At 39.8% G+C, this 26282-nt stretch overlaps 1 protein-coding gene and 1 long non-coding RNA gene across 17 annotated transcripts in view; one reads left to right on the plus strand and one right to left on the minus strand.

The window, feature by feature from the left end:
• Window positions 1–1774: 1774 nt before the first annotated feature.
• LOC307180163 lies at window positions 1775–8244 on the minus strand. Its single transcript, XR_013825692.1, has 3 exons — window positions 7875–8244; window positions 4131–4250; window positions 1775–2145 (listed from the first exon to the last, which is right to left on the minus strand). It is a non-coding gene; the product is annotated as an uncharacterized lncRNA (long non-coding RNA).
• Window positions 8245–8339: 95 nt separating this feature from the next.
• Window positions 8340–26282, plus strand: part of FMR1 (fragile X messenger ribonucleoprotein 1) — a 35637-nt gene continuing 17694 nt past the window's right edge. For 11 of the 16 annotated variants that reach the window (XM_079910876.1, XM_079910879.1, XM_079910883.1 and 8 more), the window contains exons 1-7: window positions 8340–8673; window positions 17105–17157; window positions 20647–20740; window positions 23339–23410; window positions 23684–23832; window positions 24911–25004; window positions 25091–25207. In XM_079910876.1, coding sequence (XP_079767002.1) covers window positions 8623–8673; window positions 17105–17157; window positions 20647–20740; window positions 23339–23410; window positions 23684–23832; window positions 24911–25004; window positions 25091–25207 — 630 coding nt within the window. In that variant the 5' untranslated portion in view covers window positions 8340–8622. Of the gene's footprint in view, window positions 8674–14027; window positions 14138–17104; window positions 17158–20646; window positions 20741–23338; window positions 23411–23683; window positions 23833–24910; window positions 25005–25090; window positions 25208–26282 lie in introns of those variants that run through there. The other 5 variants (XM_079910878.1, XM_079910868.1, XM_079910877.1 and 2 more) reach the window with 5 other exon arrangements.

Genomic DNA, 26282 nt, shown 5'->3' on the forward strand with positions numbered 1-26282 from the left:
AGAGAGGTGAACATAGATAATCACAACAGAGATCTAATTACCTGAGGCAGAAGCCACTGGAGCCAATTATTGGTAGGAATACTTAAAAGCTGGTTTTGATGAATTGCTTGAGGCTGAGTGTGGACTAGCTGAAGAGTTGAAAACTCCTGGGGGACGAATCTTGGGGGAAGGCCTACATTTTCAAGGGTTTTGCCTCCAGGTACCACCCCCGCTCCAGGTTCTCAGAGTGAAGTTCAGAGAAAAATTCCCTGTTGTGTGCAGGAGGATGGAAAGCACAACCATTTTGAAATACACCCAGTGTTCTCCATAACAAAGGCCTGCCCTCCAAGGGAAATTACCTTACCAGAGCCCTTCCTAACATGGGGGAGAAGCTGAGCCAGTGTAGTCCCCTCTAACCTTTCTGTGTCACCTAAAGGGAGAAAAAAAAAGCTAAGAAGTGCTTCTGAAGATCATAGCCCAGGGACTCATGAGAAACCACGCAAGCAAGAAGAATGAAGCAAAATATTTAAAGTGTTGAAAGAGAGGGGAAAAAACTAGTATCCTGTATCCAGTGAAATTATCCTTCAAAGGTGATGAAGAAATAAAGACCTTTTCAGCCAAAGATTGAGAGAAATGTTTTAAAAAATAGTTAAAAGTTCTTCAGAGAGAAGGAAAATGACACAGGTCAGAAACTCAAATCTCCATTAAAAAAAGGAAGGGTTTTGGGAAGGGATAAATGAAGATAAAATAAACTTTTATTTTCTCTTAATCTTAATTGATCTAATAGACCTATCTTTTCAAATCACTAATAGCAACAATGCATTGGTGATTATGGTATATGGATAAGTGAAATTAAATGGCAGGAGAGACAAGTGAATGGGAATACTCTTTAATAAAGTACCTGCACTACACATAAAGCAGTATAGTGTTATTTGAAAATAAACTTACAATGAGATATCATCTCACACCAGTCAGAATGGCCATCATCAAAAAATCTAGAAACAGTAAATGCTGGAGAGGGTGTGGAGAAAAGAGAACACTCTTGCACTGCTGGTGGGAATGTAAATTGATACAGCCACTGTGGAGAACAGTATGGAGGTTCCCTAAAAAACTACAAATAGAACTACCATATGACCCAGCAATCCCACTACTGGGCATATACCCTGAGAAAACCATAATTCAAAAAGAGTCATGTACCAAAATGTTCATTGCAGCTCTATTTACAATAGCCCAGAGATGGAAACAACCTAAGTGTCCATCATCGGATGAATGGATAGAGAAGATGTGGCACATATATACAATGGAATATTACTCAGCCATAAAAAGAAACGAAATTGAGCTATTTGTAATGAGGTAGATAGACCTAGAGTCTGTCATACAGAGTGAAGTAAGTCAGAAAGAGAAAGACAAATACCGTATGCTAACACATATATATGGAATTTAAGAAAAAAAATGTCATGAAGAACCTAGGGTAAGACAGGAATAAAGACACAGACCTACTAGAGAATGGACTTGAGGATATGGGGAGGGGGAAGGGTAAGCTGTGACAAAGCAAGAGAGAGGCATGGACATATATACACTACCAAACGTAAGGTAGATATCTAGTGGGAAGCAGCCGCATAGCACAGGGAGATCAGCTCAGTGCTTTGTGACCGCCTGGAGGGGTGGGATAGGGAGGGTGTGAGGGTGGGAGATGCAAGAGGGAAGAGATATGGGAACATATGTATATGTATAACTGATTCACTTTGTTATAAAGCAGAAACTAACACACCATTGTAAAGCAATTATACCCCAATAAAGATGTAAAAGAAAATAAAAATTAAAAAATAAATACATAAATAAATAAAGTTAAATTAGCTGTAGATATATATTGCAAATTCTAGGGAAACCACGAAAATTTTTTAAAAGAAGTAAACTGATATCCTCAGAGAGAAGAAAACATACACATCATATAAATTGCTCAATTAAAGCCAGAGAAGACAGAAAAAGAGAGGAAGATTAAAAAAGAACAAGTGCAGGGCTTCCCTGGTGGCGCAGTGGTTGAGAATCCGCCTGCCAATGCAGGGCACACAGGTTTGTGCCCCGATCCGGGAAGATCCCACGTGCCGCGGAGTGGCTGGGTCCGTGAGCCATGGCTGCTGGGCCTGCGCGTCCAGAGTCTGTGCTCTGCAACAGGAGATGCCACAACGGTGAGAGGCCCACATACCGCAAAAAAAAAAAGAACAAGTGCAATGAATAGAAGAGTTACAAAATGGTATATTAATGCAACTATATGAATAATCACTTTAAATGTGAATGGTCTAAATACATGAATTAAAAGATGGAGACTAACAAAGTGGATTTAAAAAGAAGATACAACTATACATTAAACCTCACTTTAAATATAATGACACAGCTAGGGGGACTTCTCTGGTGGTCCAGTGGTTAAGAATCCATCTTCCAATGCAGGGGACACGGGTTCGAGCCCTGGTTGGGGAACTAGGATCCCACATGCCATGGGGCAATTAAGCCCATGCGCCGCAACTACTGAGCCTGCATGCCACAACTAGAGAGCCCATGAGCCACAACTACTGAGCCCATGTGCTCTGGAGCCCACGCGCCACAACTAGAGAGAAGCCCGTGCATCGCAACAGAGAGCCCATGCGCCACAACGAAAAGATCCCGCATGCTGCAACTAACACCCAACACAGCCAAAAATAAATAAATAAATAAATAAATAAAAGACACAACTAGATTAAAAGTAAAGGGGTGAAGAGATATATACCATGCTAACACGAATCAAAGGAAAGCTGGATTATCTATGTTAATTTCAGATAAAGCAGGCTTCAGAGCAAGGAACATTATCAGAGATAAAGAAGAGCATTACATAATGATAAAGAAGTCAATTCTCCAAGAAGACATAAAATTTCTTAATGTATACGCAGCCAACAAGAGTGTCAACATATGTGAGGCAAAAGCTGACAGCTCTACAAGGAGAAATAGATCCATTGTTATATTTGGAGATTTCAACACCCTTCTGTCAGTAACTGATAGATTGAGCAGGCAGAAAATCAGTAAGGATATAGTTGAACTGAACAGATCCATCAATCTATTTGATCTAATTGACAGCTATAGACTATTTCAGCCAACAGTAGGATACACATTCTTCTCAAGTTCACATGGAACATTCACCAAGAATGGTCCAAAAACATACCATAACAAATTTGAAATAGTAGAAATCATACAATGTCTTCTCTCAGACCACAATGGAATTAAACTAGAAATCAACAACTGAAAGATGATTGTGAAATCCCCAAATATTTGGAGATTAAACAACACACCTCTAAATAACACATGGGTAAAAGGAGAAGTTTCAAGAGAAATTTTGAACTAAATTAAAAAAATACAATTTATCAAAATTTATGGGATACAGCAAAAGCAGTGGTTAGAGGGAGATTTATATACCAGCAATGAACAATTGGAATTTGAAATTAAAAATACAACACCACTTACAGGAGCACCAAAAAAAATGAGATACTTAGGCATAAATCTTATAAAATATGTACAGTATCTATATGAGGAACACTACAAAACCTTGAAGACAGAAATCAAAGAAGACCTAAGAATGATTAGACATCCATATGCATTTTATTTTATGCATATAAAAAATAAAATAAATAAGTCTAGACACAGACCTTATACATTTCACAAGAATTAACTCAAAATGGATCACAGACGTAAATGTAAAACACAAAACTATAAACTTCTAGAAGATGACAAGGGAGAAGATCTAGGTGAACTTAGGTTTGGTGATGACTTTTGGGGTACAATACCAAAAGCATGATCCATGAAAGAAAAAAACTGATTAAGTTGGACTTTTTAATTAAAAACCTCTACTCTGTGAAAGACTGTTAGGTGAATGAAAAGACAAGCCACAGACTGGGAGAAAATATTTGCAAAACACAATCTGATAAAGAGCTGGTATCCAAAATATACAAAGGACTATCAATACTCACCAATAAGAAAACAACCCAATTTCAAAATGGGCAAAAGATCTGAACAGAGACCTTCTCAAAGAATATATACAGATGGCAATAAGCATATGAAAAGATGTTCAGCATCATAAGTCATTAGGGAATTGCGAATTAAAACAACGAGATGCCACTGCACACCTGTTAGAATGGCCAACATCCAGAACACTGACAGCACCAAAAGTTGGGTTGGGCTGGCGAGGCTGTGGAGCAACAGGAGCTCTCATTCATCGCTGGTGGGAGTGCAAAATGGTCCAGCCACTGTGGAAGACAGTTTGGCGGTTTCTTAGAAAACTAAACATACTCTTACCATGGGATCCAGAGATCACACTCCTAGGTATTTACCCATATGAGGTGAACACTTACGTCCATACAAAAACCTGCACATGGATGCTTATAGCAGCTCCATTCGTAATTGCCCAAACTTGGAAGCAATCAAGATGTCTTTCTGTAGGCGAATGGATAAATAAGCTGTGATACATCCAGACAATAGAATATCATTCTTCCCTGACAAGAAGTGAGCTATCAAACCATGAAAAGACATGGAGGAACCTTAAATGCTATTGCTAAGTGAAAGAAACCAATGTGAAAAGGCCCCATACTGGATGATTCCAATTCTATGACATTCTGGAAAAGGCAAATCTATGGAGATAGTAAAAAGATCAGTGGTTGCCTAGGGTTAGGGGGTCGAGCTGATGAATAAATAGGTGGAGCCCAGGGAATTTTTAGGGTGGTGGAACTATTCTATACGATACTATAATGGGGGGGTGCATGACATTATGCATTTGTCAAGACCCATACACTATACAACACAAAGAGTGAACCTTAATGTAAACTAATGTATGGACTTTGGCTAATAAAATATATCAATTTGGCTCATCAATGATAGCAAATAAACCACAGTAATGCAAGATGTGAACAACAGAGGAAACTGGGAGGGAGATACCAGGGAACTGATGTGCGAACTGTCTACTATCTGCTTGATATTCCTGTGAGTCTAAAACTGTTCTAAAACATAAAGACTATTATTTAATTTTTTTTCTAATATCTAGTTCAAAGGAGACGTCAAAGTGAAGTGAGATTGTCAGAGAACGTGTCATGAAAGAAGTGAGGTTTTAGCTGGCTCCAAGCGGGCCCATAGGATTTCTAGAGTTGGAAAGGGCAAAGGGCACTTTAGCTGGGATTGAGGCATGAAAAAGATTCAAAGGGCTCAAATTTCGAAGGAGCAGGAAATAACACAGAATAAATCAATGCAAAGACAACAGGCAACAATTTAATGGAAGCTAGGGGCCAAGGCAAGTCTAGAGGTGCTGAAGCATCATTCCAATATCGGATAAATATAAGCACGGGAACAGATTTGACCCAAGCTGCATCCTCAACACATATTCATTCATTTATTCATTCATTTCATAAATCAGTAGGCACCTGCTATGTTCCAAACACTGTGGTAGGCACTGGGGACAAGCAGTGGATAAAAGAAACAAAAATCTCTGTTCTCACTGAGCTTATATTCTAGTGATAGGAGACAGAACTTACCTGATGTTTTCAAGAAACAGCAAAGAAGCCAGTATGGCTGGAATGGAGTGAAGGGAGGAGGTAGAAGGTGAGATCAAGGAGATAACAGAGGCCAGTGGGTGAAGGGCACTGAGGCCAGAATTAATAAGGACTTTGGCCTTTACCCTGAGGCATTTAGGGTACAGTTGGAAGGTTTTGAATAGCAGAGTGACTTGATTGACACCTGAATAGGGTCTGTCTCTGTGTTGAGAATAGACAGAGGATAAGAGTGGCTGCAGGGAAACCAGTGAAATTGTTACAATAATCCAGGTAAAAGAGGATCGGGACGTGGACATGGTTTTAGCAGCACAAGTGGTGAGAAATAGATTGTGGACTCTGAAAGGATTTGTTGATGGATTCAACGTGTGAGAGAAAGAGAAGGTCAAAATGACCGAGTTTTAGGCCTAAGCAACCACCCTGAAGAAGGGGTTGCCAGTGAGAGAGAGAGAGAGAGAAGAATGTGGGAGGAACAAGCTGATGAGCGGGGCTGAGCCTGTGTCTGAATTCAGCTGAGCTGAGACTCAGAGTTAAGTGGGCAAAGACGAAATCATAGCACATACAGGTAGTGAGGATAGGCATGCATTCATTCATCCAACATTTCCTAAAATCAACCACTTTGAATGTGCCAGGGACACAAAGATAAATAAGACGTCTTTCCTGCCTGTAAGGAACTAACAGTCCAACGAGGAAAACAGAAATATAAATAAGTGATGCTAGTATATTAAGCATCATGGGTGACGTATTCAACATTTACCAAGTCCCTGCTATATGCCAAGCAGTATGGTGAGGAAGCAGGAGGTGTGTACAAAGTTCTTTAAGAGCACAAAAGAAATTCTTGCAAAGGTTTGTAAAGACATTCACAAGGATTTTCACCACAGTGTGACATCAGGGAGTTGGCAGTAACCTAGACGCCCATCACTAGGGAAATCACAGCAATGTGGATATAGCTCAAGAACACAGTGTTGAGTGAAAACAGTGGGAAATAGAGATTTACAGCCCAGCACCATCTTTGTAAATGTAAAAGGCGTACACAAAACACCGCATGTCTTAAATGATCAAGGATCTATATCAAACATATTGCAGCTTGTGTCTAGAAGAAGAATGAGAGTGGGTATTGAGAAAGACGAGGACAAATAATTTAAACAATGTAAAATAATATAAATAAGAGAGGGGCCTTGCAGGGACTGATGATGACAATGTGCTGAGAATTGAGGAGCAAAGTTAACTCTCTGCACCTGAGATACAAATAACAAGCTAATGGGAATCCAGCCAATAACCCTAATGAGAAGAATATTTCAGGGGGCCAAGAAGCATGGGGAGACATGAAGGCATGAAAGTGCATCAGCGGTTCAGGGAACACCACCAGGTTTAGTGCAGCTTGTAGTGGTTATGAAGAGCTGGTACTATTTGAATATTTGAACAACACCCTACACATGGAAGGTATAACCATTCTAATCAATCTGTCCCCCTTTACTACACTGGGGTTAAAGCTCATGCTCTGCTCTGCTTCCATGCAGCCAACTGGTGAGATTCTCTTTCAGCCTCCTTGGAATCTTTGCATCTTGTGACTACTCCAGAAACCCTAGTTCAATAGATCATCCCTGTTTACCATGGCCTCAAGGAATGTGGCCCTTGATCTGAGGCTTTCATGCTGGAGTTCCACCAGCAGCAATGCTGCTGCTCTGGCTAGGAGTGGGGTGGGAAGGGAACTGGAGGCCCAAGGATGCCTCGCATTCTGGGGCACCTGCCTGGGGCGGTTCAACCCGCCTCCACCAACTCTGTGCTGCCAGTTAACTCTCACTGGTCACATTCCAGCTGGAGTCATTTCCCAGCTCTGACCTATGTCTCACTAGCACTCAGCACGGTGTCTGGCATATAGTAGGGGCTCAATAAACTTCTCAGTTGAATACAAGCCTTCCAAAGGAAACCTAGGTCAAGGTGGATACAAGCAGGATGCAGAAGCAGGAATGAGAAAGAACTGGGGTTTGCTGTACTATGGAGGGTAAAGGGAAAGAGCTGAAAGAAAACAGGTGCACAGGCCCTTGTAGACAGGTCGCCTCTGGGGCACGGTGGGCATACAGTAGGTGTGAAATAGTAGGGAAATAAACTGTAAAGAAATTAACAAGTGTTTAACACATTTTCTTTTTTACGTATGTCAAGTAAAAGTATGAAACTGAATCGAGAAAAGGGAAGTATGTGGGTCAGTGCTGGGTCTGTGGAAGGACTAACACCTCCAGAGGTCCTGACACACTCCACTGCCCCTCCGAGGACACAGAATGCATCCACAGGACGGCCCAAAATCTCTTGGGGAAGGGAGGGCGTTACTCTCACCTTCAGCCTCTAAGGGTCACACAAGCCTGAGTCACCGCGGTTGCCACTGTCACTAGTTCAAAGTCTTCTTCAATCTAATTCTTCAACTTCATTCTTGTCCCCCACTCCACCTCCAGCTCAATTAGGCTCTGCCCCACTTTAAAAAAACAAAAACAAAAACACCTCCAACCTAAGCCAGCCCGGACTTGGATAAGTGAACACTCTAGTTTGCTACGGGAGGCCCTTTCCCACGCCTCGGCTTGCCCCCGCTAAAGGAACGGGCGCTCTGGTCCTCGCCAGGCGACGCGAAGCGGTGCGACCTGTCTCCGCCCTTCCCGCCTTCCCGCCCGCCGCCGAGCCCGCGCACGCCGAGCCCGCGCGCCTTACGTTAGGCCCGGCCCCCGGTGCTTGCCCAGCAGCGCGCAGGCGCGCGCTTCTGGGCCCGCGAGGGGAAGGAGGGCGGGGCCGAGGGGCCGAACCCTGGGGGAAGAGGCGGCGTCGGTCATGTGATGCGGTTTCACTGTTTACACGCGGAGCGGCCGGAGCTTTCGGCCTCAGTCAGGCGCTCGGCTCCGTTTCGGTTTCACTTCCGGTGAGGGGCCGCCTCAGAGCGGGTGGTTAGCCGACGGCGAGCGCAGGCGGCGGCGGTGACTGCGGCGCCGCTGCCGGGGGGCGTGCAGCAGCGCGGCGGCAGCGGCGGCTGGGCCTCGAGCGCCCGCAGCCCACCTCTCAGGGGCGGGCTCCCGGAGCGAGCAGGGCGGACGAGAAGATGGAGGAGCTGGTGGTGGAAGTGCGGGGCTCCAATGGCGCTTTCTACAAGGTACTTGACTCCAGGGCAGGCCCCATCTTCGCCCTTCTTTCCCTCCCTTTTCTTCTTAGCCTCGGCCGGAGGCAGGCCTGGGGCCCTCTTCCCAAACGCCGCGCCCGGGGCCAGGGCGCGCTCGGCGGGATGTTGTTTGGGAGGGAAGGAAGGACCGGACTTCGGGCCTGTAGGAAGCCCCTTGAGCCCCGCTGCCTCTCCTGTATGAGGCCCCGGCGCCTGTCGGAATGAGAAGCGGGCAAGGAAAAGAGGGTGCCCTTTCGGGGACCGAGCCCCGGCAGGGAGAGCTGGGGATGGGCGAGGGCCGACGGCAGGTAGGAGATCCGGGCGGGAAGGGCCGGTATCCGCGCGAAGTGACGGTGACGGCTTATTTCTGTTTTCTTAAATATCCTCTCCCAGTGGGATCCGGGCCTGACGTGTGGGTAGTTGCCGAGGAGCAGGGGGCGCTTCCGTCAAGCCGCCTCCTGCCTTGCAAAGAGGGTTTGCCATCTCCTTTGGCTTCTCTTTTCCTGTCCAGCATTGGGACTTCGGAGAGCTCCACTGTTCTGGGCGAGCGGTGTGAAGAAAGAGTAGTAAGAAACTGTAGTCGGTACCAAATCACAATGGCAACTGATTATTAGTGACCTTTCTTTGTGGATTTCAGAAAAGATTTTAGATTCAAAAGTTTCAGGAAGACCCAGACATATCCGAGTAATGGTTTAAAGAAGTTGGTAATCTTGAATATTCGTGGCCCCTCCTCCCTTGTTATAAATGTGGGCAAATTCAGGAATACAGATGCTTCAGCGTCTAAAAACATTGGCAGCTCTGCTACTTAAGAAAAAAAATTAACCCTCCAAAGGCCTGGATATATGCCATGAAACTTCAGGAAATTATCATTATTGGGGAATTTTTTTAAGTGAGTGGAAATAATTGTTCTGTGCTCCAAGGGCTTGACTATCTCCTCTGTGTAATGTTGCAGTGAACTGTATTGTTGAGGTTTTAAATAGGCATGCATGGTTTTGCTGCAGGCTTTTCTTTTTTTAAGTTACACCATTGCAGACCTTACTAATATCTTACATTTTCAAAAGGAGGCTTAAAAATATTTTCCTATGTCGGTAGTGCGTCTCTTGGTCCATACTTGCTGTAGATCTAGCAGTCTATAAGTTCTCATTTCCTCTTGAATGTCTCTCTATAACTTCTGTAAGTAATGTCCCACCTTACTACAGTATCTTGGCGACAGAAGGTGCATATAGAAGGAAGCATGGGAATTAAATATTGCCATTGTCCAAATGCAATTCTTAAATCTATATAGGATTACATAAACGTTTCAAACGAGGTATATAGGAAAATAAACATTGACTTAACTATATATGTGTTTACCAATTTTATGGAGATTTTGGAGATCAATATATTTAATGAATGAGTAAAGTATGTAAACTGTTCCATACTTTTAGCAAAATGATGCAGTCAAAATTCTGGTTGCATTTTTTTCGGTGATCCATAATTCTGCTGGTTAGTTTGTGTAGAATCGTTCTGCTTCCTAGATTGGTAGTTTTACTCACTAGATTTGGGGCACTAGCTGTAATAAATATGAGCAGGGGCTAATGGTTGAGCGGTATTCTAATAGATCTGGGATATTAGCTTAGATGAGATGCCACTCTTACTGTCTTTTAGTGGAGTTTGCTTGCTACAGAGGGCAAGTAGTACATCGTGGTCTTGAAGGATATATTGTTCTGTTCGAGCAACCTGTGATTTGCTTCTGTGATTTTGCTTGCAAACTGATTGGAATATAAGAAAGACCCTCTATCTCTGCTCTTAATCTCCCCCTATTTTTGTTTTTAACGAAGTTGCTTAATTTGAAGGTGAATAAAAGGAATGGGTTGTCCCTTAGTTCCTTGAGGGGAAATATTAAACATGAACAAACGTGTGCAGAGAAATTGCTGTTATGTTTATTTAGTTAAGGTTTTGTTTTTCAGAAAACCTCAAATGGTCTGTATTGGTAGAAAAATAGTTTCTATAATGACAAAGGTTTAAATTCTTATAAGGCTCAATATTGATGTGAGTTATAAAAGTAAAGCAAAAGTAAACTGAGTTACTTGTCCAGTGGGATGGGCAGAAAAGATGGGAAATAAAGATGAATAAAAAAATGAACTATTATGGAGAAATGTTACATTTATGAAAAAATTGGGAACCTGGGTTCATCGGATTGATTGAAAAGGCTTAAAGAACTAAACAACTCAAACAGCTTCAGTATAATTGAATTCAGACTTTGATTTGCCTAACAGAACCACCAATAATATTGTAAGGTAGAGTTCTCCATCTTCTGAGCACATGGTCCAAATTTGCAGTATAAACTGGGTAGAGTATATGCTGGGAACAGTTGGGTTTTTTCCTCTAAAAAATTAACTCAAACTTAGGATTCAGAATTACCAGAACCATGAAACCTAAACCCTAAGATTGTAACAGCTCATTTCTATTTTTCCCTCTGGTGTTTTTTCTTAAAAACTCGAAAGTTGGATTTAGTAACTGTCAGAGCCACTACTTTTGTGCTTAGGTATTTCTTTGACTTAGAAAAAGTCATGTAATGAAAATTTTCTTCACATTTTCTCTGAAGTCTTCTGTACTTCAAGGAAGTAAATTGTTCAGGTCAACCACATGTTTTTTTCTTCCCAGTCTAAATAACCTTTTTAGTGTTTAGTATCTTTATGGAAGCATCAGTACTCCCCTTTTGTTGAGCATTTTCCAACTTCATACTCACACACTCTGAAAACCTCCAAATTATTCATTAAATGTAAAATTCAGTGGTATAAGAACTGGCTTTCTGATTCCTGCCCACTATGGGAATGTGCTTCCTGAGATGACTACAATCGTGCTTTTAACTGTTAACAGGTGCTGAGAGCTCTTGAGGTGCCAGGCAGGGTTCTAGGTGCTTTACCTCTCTTAATTTGTTTAATCACCTCCCACAACCCTGAGTTACCATTGTTATTTCCAGTTTATAGATGCGGACGTAGATGTACAGAGAGATGAGGTAAGTGAGTTACTACTAAGTGTCAGAGCTAGTAAGGGTCAGATCTGGGCTTTGAGATCAGGTAATCTGCCTTCCTGAAATGATGAAATTTAGCTTAAAGAAATGAATTGGATTGGATTTCCCACCCATTTTTGTAAATTTCATTGTAACTTTGTATTTTTTACTGTAATAATGCCTTAGCATTATTTTGTAAGTACAGTTGCAAGGATATTACCATTGACACAAAGACATCACAAAATATTGAGCTTATGTATTAGCTTCCTTTTTATTAACTCTTGCACCTTGACACATTACACTGTAATTCTTCATATGAATGCCTATTAATGAAAGATAAAGTTAGGAATCTTTAATGCTCCTATGAAGTTTGCTTTTGTTACATTGGGAACACATAAGAACTGAAGCATTCAAAAGTTAGAATACCTACACACAGGAAAATTAATAACTCATTTAATACTATTCTCTCTATACCTGTGTGTTGTCTTTGCGTCAAGGTGAACCAGAAAGGATGCATTTTTCTCAGAATTTGTGGTAAATGCCCAAGTGAAGGCGAGTATTCCTAGTCATGCACTGTGGTTGGAAGAATTGTTGATGAGGTTTATTGTACTTTTCCCTTCCCATTGTTCATTCTCATACATTGTTAGTTCCCACATTCAAAGGGCGGCGAAGCAATAACTTGCTTTATATGTGAAGCCTTGGGTTTGAATCGTATTTTATCACATTTCATATGTCCTTATTGTCTATCTCCTACAGATTTTCTTTAGGAGGGATATTTTGCAATGCTTTTAAGTTTTCTCTAATGAGAATTATCAATGCACTACATGTGCTGTCTTCAGTGATAATGTAGTAGTTGTGTTCATTGGTGGTCAGGGGCTTACATTGAAATTTCTCTGTACAATCTAAGGTGTGAGGTATAGTGGGAGAGTAAGACTTCACCCAAATAGGGACAGACTTTCTTTTAGTTTCAGCAATCCCGGTGATGTAATGTTTGACTTAGATATCTCTAGTCATTACACACTTTGGTTAGTATGATTTTATGATTGCCTCTTTGGCCCAGTTGCCAGGTGGGGGATCCCATAATGATTTTTTGATTTTCTGTTTATTCCCCCTGATAAGGAGCCTGTGTCTGTCTTTTTTTTTCCTTTCTTTTTTTCATTTATTTATTTATTTTTGGTGTGTTGGGTCTTTATTGCTGCACACGGGCCTTCTCTACTCTTCATTGCTGTGTGTGGGCTTCTCATTGCGGTGGCTTCTCTTGTTGGGGAGCACGGGCTCTAGGCATGTGGGCTTCAGTAGTTGTGGCGCATAGGCTCAGCAGTTGTGGTTCGTGGGCTCTAGAGTGCAGGCTCAGTAGTTGGGGTGCACAGGCTAGTTGCTCCGCGGCATGTGGGATCTTCCCGGACCAGGGATTGAACCTGTGTCCCCTGCATTGGCAGGCAGATTCTTAACCACTGCCCCACCAGGGAAGCCCCACTGTGTCTTTAACTGCACTTTTAGCACCTTTCTCAAACCCCAAAGATTTTCATCACTTTTTCTTCTGAAAGTCTAAATAACCTATTAGTATTTAGTATCTTTGAGAAAACAGCCTTTTCTCTTTCTATCCTAATTTTTAAATCTTTTTTTAAGTGTGCTTTTGTTGAGATGTAACTTTCTCAGATGCAGGAGTGTTTATGGTTCTGCATCTTTTATAAAATATGCCCCTCTCTGCTTTACCTCTCATTTATTTAGTGCCAACTATGTGCCAGCCATCATGCTAGGCACTAGACATGTGTGATTTCATTATTCACAACAGCTTTAGGAGGCAAGTCCAGTTCCCCTGTATCCATTCCTTACTTACACAGACAAGGCATCTGAGGACCAGAGACCATTTCGTGGAGAGTCCCACAGCTGTTATGTCTTAGATCCAAGGTTTTGAACCTATCTCTCATTCACAGCAAAACTCTTAACCACTAAGTTTACTGACCCTTGTAAGAGCCCTAGCTCTCATCCAGTCCCATGCAGCTCCCTTCTTGTATTCATTCAAACCTATTCAGTTGCCTTCTTTGGTAACCAACCCCTCAGGAATCCGCTGAACCTATCTTCTCATCAACTTTGCTAGATGTAGATAGGTAGAGAGCACAACAAAACATAGTTTTCCATAGTTGTTGGTGGGTGAGGTGATAATGCTCTGGGGTGGCCAGGGAAGGGAAGGGTATGAGTGTTGGGGTAAGTCAGGGGCAGGGCCGAAAAGGAGGGTTATTGGAGAAAGTATGATGAGAAGCAGAAAGACGGGACCTTTGTTGGAATTTTAGCAAAAGGCCTCAGGAGTCAGAGGAGACCTTTGCAACCTCTGAGTTTCTTTTATTCCCCTTATTACAGCAGCAACAAGAAGGTATTCCATGCCTTCTGTATTCACGTAATATGCAAACAGTGGCTAAAAATGACTGGTTTGGGAACAGTCACGCCAACATCCATATACAGGTAAGCCTCATTAACTCGAGGCGGTGGCCGCCGTAAGCTGTGATGATTACTCAAACCATTTTTGACACTCTACATCCAGAATTGCTTTTAGTGTCTTTGAAAACTTGGAAGCTTTTTTTTTGTTTTTTGTTTTTTTGGTTTTTAGTAGTCACACAGTTGCAGATCTTCCTCCTTTGAAGGGACGTTCAATTTTAGGAAATAGGCAAATGTGGTGAATGAGTGTGATTAAACTATACAATAACTCTTTGGCAAATAGAAATAAATTAAAATAGAGCAATGAAGTAATGAGACTAACTTTTAGAGTGCTTTCAAGATGGATTTGAAAAGTCCCCAACATTTGTAAATGTTTTAAATCAGTGCTATCCAGTGGAACTTTCTGTGATGATGGAAGTGGTCTCTACCTGCGCTGTCCTCTACAGTAGGTACTGAGCCCTGTGTGGCTTTTGAGCACTTGAAGTGTGGCAAGTGTGACTCAGACTGATTTTTAATTTTATTTAATTGTACCTAATTAAATCGAAATATGTACATATGACCAGCAGCTTCTATGGTGAGCAACAGCACGGTTTTAGACAAGGGCAGTAGTATTGGAAAGGTACCTGATTTAGTGAGAACAGTTCTTCACCCAGCTGTAACAAGGTTCTCTTAGCTGACTAAAGGACTTAACATTTTCAGCATATAATATACAGTAAAGAACTAATACTAGTTACTGCCAAGGCATGCAAACATAAAATTTTAGGCGAGGATGGAGACAGAGCAAAGACATTTTTGGGTAAATAAGGGATTAGCTCCTAATAGGAGTCCCACCCTCAAAAAGCAGATTGTTAATTTGGTATTCGCCATCATGTAAACACAAGGGAGAAGTTGGGGTGGGGTGGGGGTCTGTTTTTCCTTTCTCCGTAATTTGTGGGACTTACTTTATAAAACTAAACGTCGAATTCCTCCAACTTTAACTCAAAATCAAGCCTTTCTGTTGCTGAAGTAATAGGCAAACCCCTGAGAGCACTGGGGGCATGCGCCCTTATAAAATCTAGTATATTCTAAAATATCATGGTCAGTATTAAACTAGAGTTCTTGAAATACTCTGAAGAGAATGGGTGTGATTTAAATATGGCTAAGGAAAAGTAAGCAAGATCAAAATGATAGGAAGAAAATGTGGATTTCCCCCCCCACTTTAAACCAGCAACTATAAAGATACACATACATGCTTAATTTAGAAATAATAATTTAGCCATTTTGAGTATCGCAGAACACCTAGATTCCATTATAGTCCACCTTGATCATACAAGGAAACTGTCTTCTAGCATAGCTTTGCATTTATTCTTTTGCATGTGGATATCCAGTTGTCCCAGCTCCATTTGTTGAAAACAGTGTTCTTTTTTCCCCATTGAATTGTCTTGGCTTCCTTGTCCACAAAGGATTTACTTCTACCGCACCCCAAGCTGTTGCTCCAGGTCTAAGCCTTTGCTCCTGCTGCCCATTAGGCCTGCTGGGCCTCCCCATCCTCCACTCCCTAAGTTGGATAGGAACCTCGTCCTCTTCTGTTTGTCTTTCCTGACCAACATACTACCACCCCACCACCCGCATACCTTTCCTCCAAGGCTAGGATAGGAACCCCTTAGGCAATGATCCATGATAACAACTATTCATTGAACCCTTAATAGGTACTCTGAAGTTCAACAGTAAATAAAAGGCCTATATCACCCACCCTCAGGAAACTTACTGTTGGTAGGAAAATGGGCAAAAGACTATAGTGGGATAAGTTTATGGTGAGGATACTCAGAAGATGCTATAAGTATGTAGAGGATAGAATTTAACTTAGTCTTCTGGGTTTTCCCATAGCAGCTGACATCTGAACTGAATTGTAAAAGACCAGTAGGAGATAGCTAGGTGAAAAGAGGGGAAGGACAATAGGAAAGAAGGAACAGCAGCATGTACAGAGAGGCCCAAGTAGTTTAGCACTGCTGGATCACAGCCTACAAGGATGTGAAAGATGAAGCTTGGAGTGGTGAGCAGTGGGGCCAGGTCACAAAGGGCCTTTTTCAGGCAGAGGAGTTTAACCATAATCCTGCAGACAGGGAGAAACCACGAAAGGACAGAAACATGTACAGAACACACTGGAGTAAGAAGCTTTAATCTCTAAAGCCATTTTAAAATGAATTAAGATATAAAGCCCCTTGGGTTTCTTTATGCTTTATCCTACTCCTCTAATTGTCAAAACAAAAACAAAACCTCCTTTCCTGCACCTATTAAAAACTTAATTTTATAGAATTACGGACAGCATGCTGATTAAAGAATTCTTGATAATTAGTTAGCTATTACTTTTGTTATGTCCTTCTGCAGATTATTAGCAATTGCGTCATCAGATTTAAAAGATTTAAACCTCTGTACTTTATATTACTATTTCTTTTTTGCCAAGTGCCTGCGAGATTGAGAATTTAATTAAACTCTGGTAATTGGACTTTTAGTGGTATTAGCAGCACATTGCTTTTAAAGAGAACTTAGTGTACTTGTGCATATATAGATTTGAGATTATATTTAGTTATTTACTATTGTATTCTCCTAAAATTGTATTAAGGAGAAAAAGATAGGTTACAACAGATCTACACTGACTGGTATATAGCTCTGGAACAAGTTTCTTAGTTTCCAGTACTTCTAGCCTGAAGTATACCTTCAGCTTTGCATTGTAATTTTCAATTTACTTGTCTGTCTTTGTCCTATGAGATGCTGAACTCTGGAGCAATTCTTTGTGTTTTATTTTAACTAATGAGTATTCCTAGGGCCTAGCACATAGTAGGTATCTAAATATAGATGTGACTCATGAATGAGTGATCCTCACAAACTGACAAACTTTCACTTGAAGCTTCATTCTGTTAAACATAAAATGTTTGGTATCTGTAAAGTGTAACTGAAAACAAAAATGATGTTTAAGCTTAGAAGTTAATTTAACTGGTGTTTTTTTTCTTATAGGCATTTGTAAAAGATGTTCATGAAGATTCAATAACAGTGGCATTTGAAAACAAGTAAGTGTCTTGATATAATTTTAATATTTAGGTTCTTTAATATTTTATGCTAATTTTTCCTTTTACTCCTCATTTTAAAAAATTCAAGTGTAGTTTGAGTGTTTTTCAGGAATGGATCTTCATGTTACTGACCAGGAAGTTCGTGAACAACTCAATATTAAACCAATGGAATGACTGTTCCTGCTAATGACCTCAGAGATCCCTTTTGTATAATCTTGATCCTTACATCTCAGTCCCCTTGAATGTGAAGAAAGAAACCAGATTCTTCTGTATTAGTAACTGAGGGTTTGAATAGGAATATTTGTAAATGTTAAAAGATGAAAATGAATGGATTCATGGGTACTGGGAAAGTTGATGTGAGTTTTGTAATGTTAAATCTAAAATTGATGGTTTTAGTCATCTGGTATATTTTATTGGAAATAATTGTTTGCCCATTAACATTTTTATCTGTTTCATATGTTTATAATCATTAATAGCAGTAACTGATCGTTTCTGCTTTCTTCTGCTAGGTGAGTAAATAAAAATACCTAGAGGCCTAGGAACATTAGCTATACAAAGGCATCAATAGTATAGATGTTAGCATTTTATTGGGGGAGACAGGTCTCTTGACTAAATTTTTTTAATGCTAATAACGGCTATTTTCAGAGTAGCCATTCAAGAATATAAAGTACATATAACCTCCTTAACCGGAGTATAGATGTGGTCATGATCTTAGGATTTTACTGAACTCTGAAGTCTGGCCAACAATTATAATGTTTGGCTTTTATTTACCAAGAGAAATTAATAGTGTATCAAAAGCAGATTGCAAGTCTACAGAGAGAAGAAATAAATTAGTGGTTGCTTAGTGGCTGGTGGGGGATGGAGAACCGTAGCTAAAGAGTATGGGATTTCTTTTTGAAGTGATGAAAATTTTCTAAAATTGACTGGTAATGGTTGCACATATCTGGGAATATACTTAAACCCATTGACTTGTACATACACTTCAGTGGATGCTTATATGGTTATGTGAATTATATCTCAATAAATCTGTTAAAATACAGTATCTGACCCAGGCGTGCTATAATTAGAATGTTAGCAGAATCTTGTAGCTGCCAACAGGGCAAAGTACAGTTGACCCTTGAACAACATGAGTTTGAACTGTGTAGGACCACTTATATGTGGATTTTTTTCAGTAGTAAATACTACAGTAGTGCACGATCCAGGGTTGGTTAAATCCGTGATGCAAACCACAGATATGGAGGAACTGTGGCTACGGAGAGCTGACTATAAGTTATCCGTGCATTTTTGACTGCACAGAGGGTCAGCATCCCTAACCTCCGAGTTATTCAAGGGTCAACTGTAGTTTTCTCGGATGCCTAAAACGCATTTAGGGAGACAGATAAAAGGATTTAGAGTATCCAGCCCAATTCTCAGCTCCAGACAAATAGTCTTGGTCCCAAATACAAGTTTGGATAATAGAATACCTTTCTCTGAATACATAGAGCCAAAAGTTCCAGAATGTGCCTCTGCGTGATTATCCATGCATTATACACTAGATAACAGCATCACACCTCTAACAGAGGTATCTTTGATAACTTGGAGAGTAATTTTTTTTCTTGTACTTATACTCTTATCTGCTTGTTTCCATCACTAGGTAAACACTGTTTCCCATAAAGGGAGAGTTATCTTTATTTGCTACTCTTTTAGTTTCTCCTATAGTCCTTAATCTAAGGTATTAAGCAAACACTTATTTCCTCTGTGCATTCAAGAATGTATCTGTATTTGTTTATACAGTGATAGATCAGTTCTCATTTGTTTTCAACCAGATTTCTACTGTAAACTTAAAATTATTCTTTCTATGGACCTCCTAATTGTCTGCCGTACCGTAGCTGTGTACAAGTTTCTCTTCTAGCTGTCATCCTGGGAATTTGAAATAGATCAACTTTTTCCTTGTGTTTGTGTAGTATGTATGAGATTCAACACTGGGTTTGAGCATGTCACCAGGATTTGATAGGTCCCTACCAAAGTAGTACTTTCCTTGCGTTTCCTTTTTGTTTTTCTGGGTTTTTTAAAACAAACAAAAAACAAACCTGATGTTTTGTAAAACTTCAGACTATATTTACCCTTTCTTTCCTTTCAATCATAAAGAAACTCCTATAATACCACATTATTTTAGATGCTTTCTTTTTGCCTTCCATATTTCATATTTTTTGAATAAAAAATTTGATTTTTATCTCTATACTTAAGACAAAATAATTCTTTGGAATGAAGAAACTTTATTATTATATGCTTTACAAATCAAATTTAGCAGTGAATCTTTAACATGTTAAGTCATTGAATTCAGTAAGTATATTAAAAAGTTTTTCTGAAGTAAAGACTTTTTTTTGTTTGTTTGGCCACGTTGCACAGCTTGTGGGATCTTAGTTCCCTGACCAGGGATTGAACTCGGGGCCCTGGCAGTGAGAGCACCGAGTCCTAACCACTGGACCACCAGGGAATTCCCTAAAGACAATTTTTTTTAAGTTTCAGAGTTTTCAAGGGTGTATAATAATACAGAAAAGGGGTTCAGTGTAATATAGGCCCTAATCATATTTCCACAAATTCTGACTTACCTACTGTGCTATCTTATATAATAGCTCTTCTTAAAAAAAAAAAAAAAAGCACTTTTCTCAATAGGATTTTACTTAGAGAGCCCTTTAGCAGAAAACCCAGAAATGACTGCTCTAGCAGTTGAATCCTCCAGTGTTTCTGCAAAGTTTATCTTTTAATACTCTATATCATTGTAGATATAAAAGAATAATTTGGTGTTTTTCAAAATTGTTCCACATAACTTTAAATTAAAAAACATAGGCAACTTACTGAACTCCTGTAGGCTGTCTCCATCGGGTTTCTGTGGTTTAGGAGACCCCACCAGGCCAGTGCATTGCTGGTGCGCCATACTGATCAGCAGCCAGCTATCCATGGCAAGAACTGACCACCTCGCGGGATCTAAAATTTAAAGGGGGAAAAGTGAGTTGTGAATTGCTAATGTGCTGACTGCCCCATTTTGCTTGGGAATTAGAGGGCACTTAGGACCAGTTTCTGTGGTCATCGGAATGTGGTTACAATTCCTTTGCAAGTGGAAGTATGGTGATGACGTTACTAACACTTACTGATACTAACGTATTTAAGCATCAAAGGAAATTGCTGTTGTGGCCCTAAGTTTAGAACTCTTAGAGGTTGAAATTATTGGAAGAAAGACTTGTTTGGAAAATTGTAATGTTGATCTATTGTGTTTAGAGAAATATTCCAACTAGAACTACAAGGCTGCTGTGCTGCATGCAGAGTTTGTTGAAATGTGTCTAGATTGCCCTTATGCCCCACTCAGCAGAACACTGACAGTTTTAAAGCATTTGCTTCTTTAAACTAGAAAACCAAAGGGTCACACTTAACCAAAAGTTGATGGCAGCATGGTCATTGTTTCCATTAAACCAAAAAACATGTTAAATAATTGCATTTGCTTATTTGCAGCTGGCAGCCAGAGAGGCAGATTCCATTCCATGATGTGAGATTCCCACCACCTGTAGGTTATAATAAAGATATAAATGAAAGCGATGAAGTTGAGGTAAGTTTCCCCTGCCATCAAGTTATTAAGCACTGAAGAAGGGGGAGCATTTAATTTGCCTGTGCCTTTTGTATCCCTTGTCTTTAACACTTTTCAATCTGCATTGAGAATTATAGCTCTGATGTATGTGTGCTTTTGACTGCTCCATCTTAATAATGATTGGAAATAATACATTATGGATGCTTAAGTGTGGCTGCCCGAGCAGCACTCAGGGTGCAGCTTTGAAAGTCACCACTGATTTCCTTTGCCCACTAGTATTTCTTTTCCCCCTTCCCTCATTCTCTGAATCTTTTGTTTGAATAATATATTGTTAGTTTACAACTGTGTCCCCGTTCTAAGTAAAATGGGTTAGGAAAAAATCATTCCTTAACGATAGAGCAGCATCCTAGGCTTGCTTTAAGTAGCAGAAAATCCTCCTGGGATATTTGTAAGAACTCATCTGCGAGTTTTAGTATATACACATACAGGTAAAACATCTTTTCACAGGAGATGCTATGAACCAACTGCTTATGTGCCATTGATGTCTGACCAAAAAGTGCTATGGAGATGTAGCACATTGACAAAAACATTATATTTGTGATTTCTCTAGCCGCTGAAGATTGTTGTGACACTTAAGGCACTTGGAGTCTGCTTTATGTTGTAGTTGGTCTATATAGTATCCTTTTCTTCCTCCCTGTTCATGTACTCCATTTTAAGCTTCTTCTCTTCTCCACAATGCCTTGTTAACAGTTGAATTTCATGAGCATTTGTGGTATGATGGAAGCAGCTAAGAATCCATTTGTACAGGTCAGGTAAGGTGTACTAGGTCCTTGAATTCTTATTTCCTGTGCTAGGTACAGATGGTCAGTGAAACAGAAGAGGCCCCAGCCTTGACAAGGTCACATTCTAGTGAGGATAGCTAATATTATGGCAGTTGTAAGTCCTAGGAAGAGAAAAAGAGGATGAAAGGTGATGTAGGGGCAGGAGTGCTATTTTAGAGAGTGCTCAGAGAAGGTCTCTGGATGTCCAGGCCTGTGTTCTTTTCTCTACAGCTTTATAGTGGAAATAGAATAAAGTGCTATTTATTTACCAAAAATGTACTCAGTACTTACTAGGTGAAAGGAACTGGGCTTGGTTTTGTGACGGATCCCAGTAGGGAGCACAAACAGTGTCTGTACTTGAGGACCTTTAGCTGTTCACTTTCCCCAGGAGACTACGAGCTTCCTGAAGTCAAGGACCAGGACTTTTGGTTTGTCTATATCAGAAGGCCTCATAATAGTGTTTGGATGGATAAAGGGGACTGTTTTTTCTTTTTTTCCCTCTCAACTGAGTCACATGACAGGTGGTAACCAGTGAGATGCTGTTGCTACAGTGACCTCACTAACTGAGGTTGTTGCTCTAGCTAGCGCAGAGCTGAAAGGAATTGATGGTCACAAGAGAGAAATGTAGGTTAAATCAAGTTGTACTGAGTCACTGTATTGTATAACCATTAACTTAGGTCTTTTGGTCTGTCTGTACCACGAATGCTCATAATAGTGATGAATAGAGGGGACTTTTTTCCCAACCTAGTCACACAACAGATGGGAACCAATGAACCACAGTTGCCAGGATGACCTCATTGTGTTACATAACAATTAACAAATAACTGAGGTTATTTCTCTGGCTAGAGCAGAGGTGAGAGGAAGTGTTGGGGGCAAGAGGGAAAGGAGGTTGAGTTCAGTTGTATTTCATCTCTGTGTTGTGTAACTATTAACTTCAGTAGTAAAAGGGAGACGAGAGTCAGAGCCTTGAGTTGCCGGTCTTCTCTCCTGTCCTCTCCTCCCCATCCTCCTCGTCCTCCCTGTGTTGTCTTTCTGCTTCTGAGTATTTCTTTCTCTCTCTCCATGTGTCTCTTTTCCTATTAACCTTGATTTGCTAGTGTCTTCACAAAAGGTTCCGTGCTGCACATCATAAGTGAACTGTGAAGTGGTCGCCAGAGAGATCAGTTTAGAAGAACTGATCCACAGTGTGTGAGAGCAGGAACGTGGTATCCAGAGGATTGCCAGCGTGGAGTTGTCCATTTTAGTGGAGAGGGGACAGGAGACCAGAGAGTGACCAAGGATCTGTCCGTTTAGTTCCCAGGATACGTGAATGCCAGGTGGTATCCTTAGTGAGCTGAGTAGTCAGCGGCCTTACCCATTCAGTGACCATGCAGCCAGGAAGTAGGCCAGGGTCAGTAACTTCCAATTTGTTATTTGCTTATTAGAGTAAAACAAAAACAAATCTATCTTTACATTTTTTAGATACATTTTCTTAGCTCTCAAAGTACCCAAGGAAAGTATGCCCAGGTTTATGAATGGTCATCTTTTCTTGAGCATTCATATTCAGATTACTGATTATTACTGAGGCAGCATAGAGAAATAGGAAAGCACTTTTTACAGGACTCTCCCAGGTAATCAGGTAGTTTCTGAGTGTGTGTCTATGTCCAGAAGTAGGGGTGCAGTCTGGCTTAAAGTCTACAGCTTATGGGCTTGAAAGACACCTAAGGTCATTTTAAGAAATTTTCCTTGATGTCTGATAATTTATAGATTTCTGAATGATGTTAATCATGAAATATTCTATGTTGTAATTTTTGTGTAGGTTTATTCCAGAGCAAATGAAAAAGAGCCTTGCTGTTGGTGGTTAGCTAAAGTGAGGATGATAAAGGGTGAGGTAGGAAAATGCCTATTTAAATTTTTTTTCTTACGCGATTTCCCTTTTCTAAAGCCAGGTATACTACATTTCAGTCTGGATTTCTATTTGAAAGTAATATCTAACTTGAGCATTTTATTTAAATGTTTACATGTTCAGTATATTTCGTGTGTTTGTTAGTTGATCAAATAGTTTTTTTTCCTCTAGAGAATTGAAAAACAACTGAATAGGTATAGCTTCTTGTTCTTACTTTAAACGCTGTGACCAGGAATGACTTTCATTTATTTCTCACAGTTTTATGTGATAGAATATGCAGCATGTGATGCTACATACAATGAAATTGTCACAATTGAACGTTTACGATCAGTTAATCCCAACAAACCTGCCACAAAAGATACTTTCCATAAAATCAAACTGGACGTGCCAGAAGACTTACGACAAATGTAAGTTGGTATGCAAGAAAAGGCTGAGAACTTAGAGGTGCTATGCAATTAATTTAAAAGAATATAAGTTTTCAAATAATAGAAATCAATTTTTAAATTCAGTGAACTTTGGCAAAAAATGGTTTGCAAAAGTAGTGAAAAAAACATATTTAGCTTTTTCCAGTTATATAATCAAGCCAACATTCCACTTGTTTAAACTTACTTGGTTACATACATGGCTAATGTACATTTGTTTTCTAAAATACACATTGTTCATAGAATTTTAAGATTTTGAAACTGGTTAATACAGATATTCTGTCCTAAGTCACAGATCAATTTCTAGGCAATGGAGATTTGTCCAGGTTTTTTCCCTTTTAGCTAGTATTTTCAGATAAATATGTAACAAGTAGAGCTTAAAGAAGCTTCGAAAGGTCATCTCTCTTATAATCCTTGATCTGAAGTAATGCTTAAAGACCTTTTAGAGAAGAAATTCCTTTTTAAAGATTTCATCAAGGGCGTATATTAAGTTTGATTTGGACATGTCACACCTTAGATAAACAGTAACCTGTATTTCACAATACACAGAAATCCTGCTTCTTGATTATAGAGATTGCATATGTATGTTTGTGCCTTCTGATTCTTACACATTTCCTTCTCTCCCTTAAGTTGGTCAGTACTTTTTCTTTAGAAAAGAAACAGCAAAACAAAATTGAGTATCCTGTAGCTATCCCCAAAAGTGTTCAACAGTTGACTCAAGAAAATTAGTGACCTACCATATGTAACTGAAATCAGGAAGCCTGCAGGGGAGAGTAGTTCCCCTAAAGATGTCACCTCTGGTCATCTAAGACCACCAGTAATCCCCTAAGAACATAACTGGTTTTTTCCTTTCTCTGTAATCTCATATGCTTGATTGGCCTGAGTATATCAGAAATGTACAGCAAAGGAACTAAACTGTTAAATGGATACAGCATATTTTGCATAAATCAAGTTTAAGATGAATCTACAGTTCTACTAAGTGCAAATGTCTCTGTATATATTTGTACCAGTAGTTGGTAATCAGTCATCTGAACTTCACAGTGGATATTGTTTTTATTTCTAGGTGTGCCAAAGAATCGGCACATAAGGACTTTAAAAAGGCAGTTGGTGCCTTTTCTGTAACTTATGATGCAGAAAACTATCAGCTTGTCATTTTGGTGAGTGTGTTTGAGTTGTCTATTTTTGGTGTATTTCATTTAGGGCATTTGCTTTGATAATAATGATGTCGATTTATATCCTTTAGTCTATCAATGAAGTCACCTCAAAGCGTGCACACATGCTGATTGACATGCACTTTCGGAGTCTGCGCACTAAGCTGTCTCTGATACTGAGAAATGAGGAAGCCAGTAAGCAGCTAGAGGTATGTGGCTTTCCCTAGGGATGGTTGTAAGATTATCTAGAAATAACTGTGTGTTTACAAAACTTGAATATGGGCAGCTTGTCCTTTATTTATTGTTTCTTAGCAATTCCTTATATTCTATATTTTGAAAAATTAAATTGTACAGTGCATAATCGTACTAAAATTTTTATGCCTGAGGTTTCAGAATTCAGCAGCAGTTTATGTATGCTAAGGAACTTCTGGCCAACTCACTTTTTACTAGAAGTTCATCAAAGCTGCTAATAAAATGAAGCAATGCTTCTTCCATATAACATGTTATCATTAAAGTACTAGAGAGTATTTAAATATCTAATCATATTCCTTTCATTATGTATGTTTATCTCTGTTTAAAAGGGTATAGAACTTCTTCATTCTAATTGGTTGTCACTCTTTAAAACTCCTGTCTTCAGATTCCTGCCAGAGGCTATTTCCCTAACTTACTATTTCGTCTCTTAAGGTGCATTTTATCTACTTTTATTAATCCTCCAATAATTTCCATCACCATACATTTATTTTCATTGATAACTATTTAGTACTTCCATCCATTACCATAGAAACTAAATGGATCTTAGTTTAATGTGCCAACTGAAGTATATTATTGTCAGATTCCAGAGTTCCTCATCATTATTCATTTCGTTAGAGGGAAAACACCATGCAGTTGAAATAGTAAAGAAAAAAAGGAGTTCCAAACTGCATTTTAAGAGAGAAGGTGACTACTACTAAAGGCTGTATTCTTGTAAAACTCTGTGAAACGTGCCACCTTCCAACTTACTATGTGATCGCTGAACTCTCAGCAGGAGAGGAGACATTCATATCTCCTTTTGCTACTTTGTTTTCCTTACGGCCATATGGAGGTCTATTTAATTGGTTTTTTACTCTCATTCTTTCTTGATGTCCCTGTGTTCACAAGTTTGTGGTTTCTTTAGTGATTCTCTCATAGCTTTTAGGCCAGAACAGCCTCCTTACTTTCATTGTGAGTATTGTGGAAATATACTCATTTACCTCTTCTTAAACATCTAATTCTTCTTAAATGGTCTGTTATCATACCTTTGGCTTA

This window comes from Stenella coeruleoalba (assembly GCF_951394435.1).
Source record: "Stenella coeruleoalba genome assembly, chromosome: X".
NCBI classification, from domain to species: domain Eukaryota; kingdom Metazoa; phylum Chordata; class Mammalia; order Artiodactyla; family Delphinidae; genus Stenella; species Stenella coeruleoalba.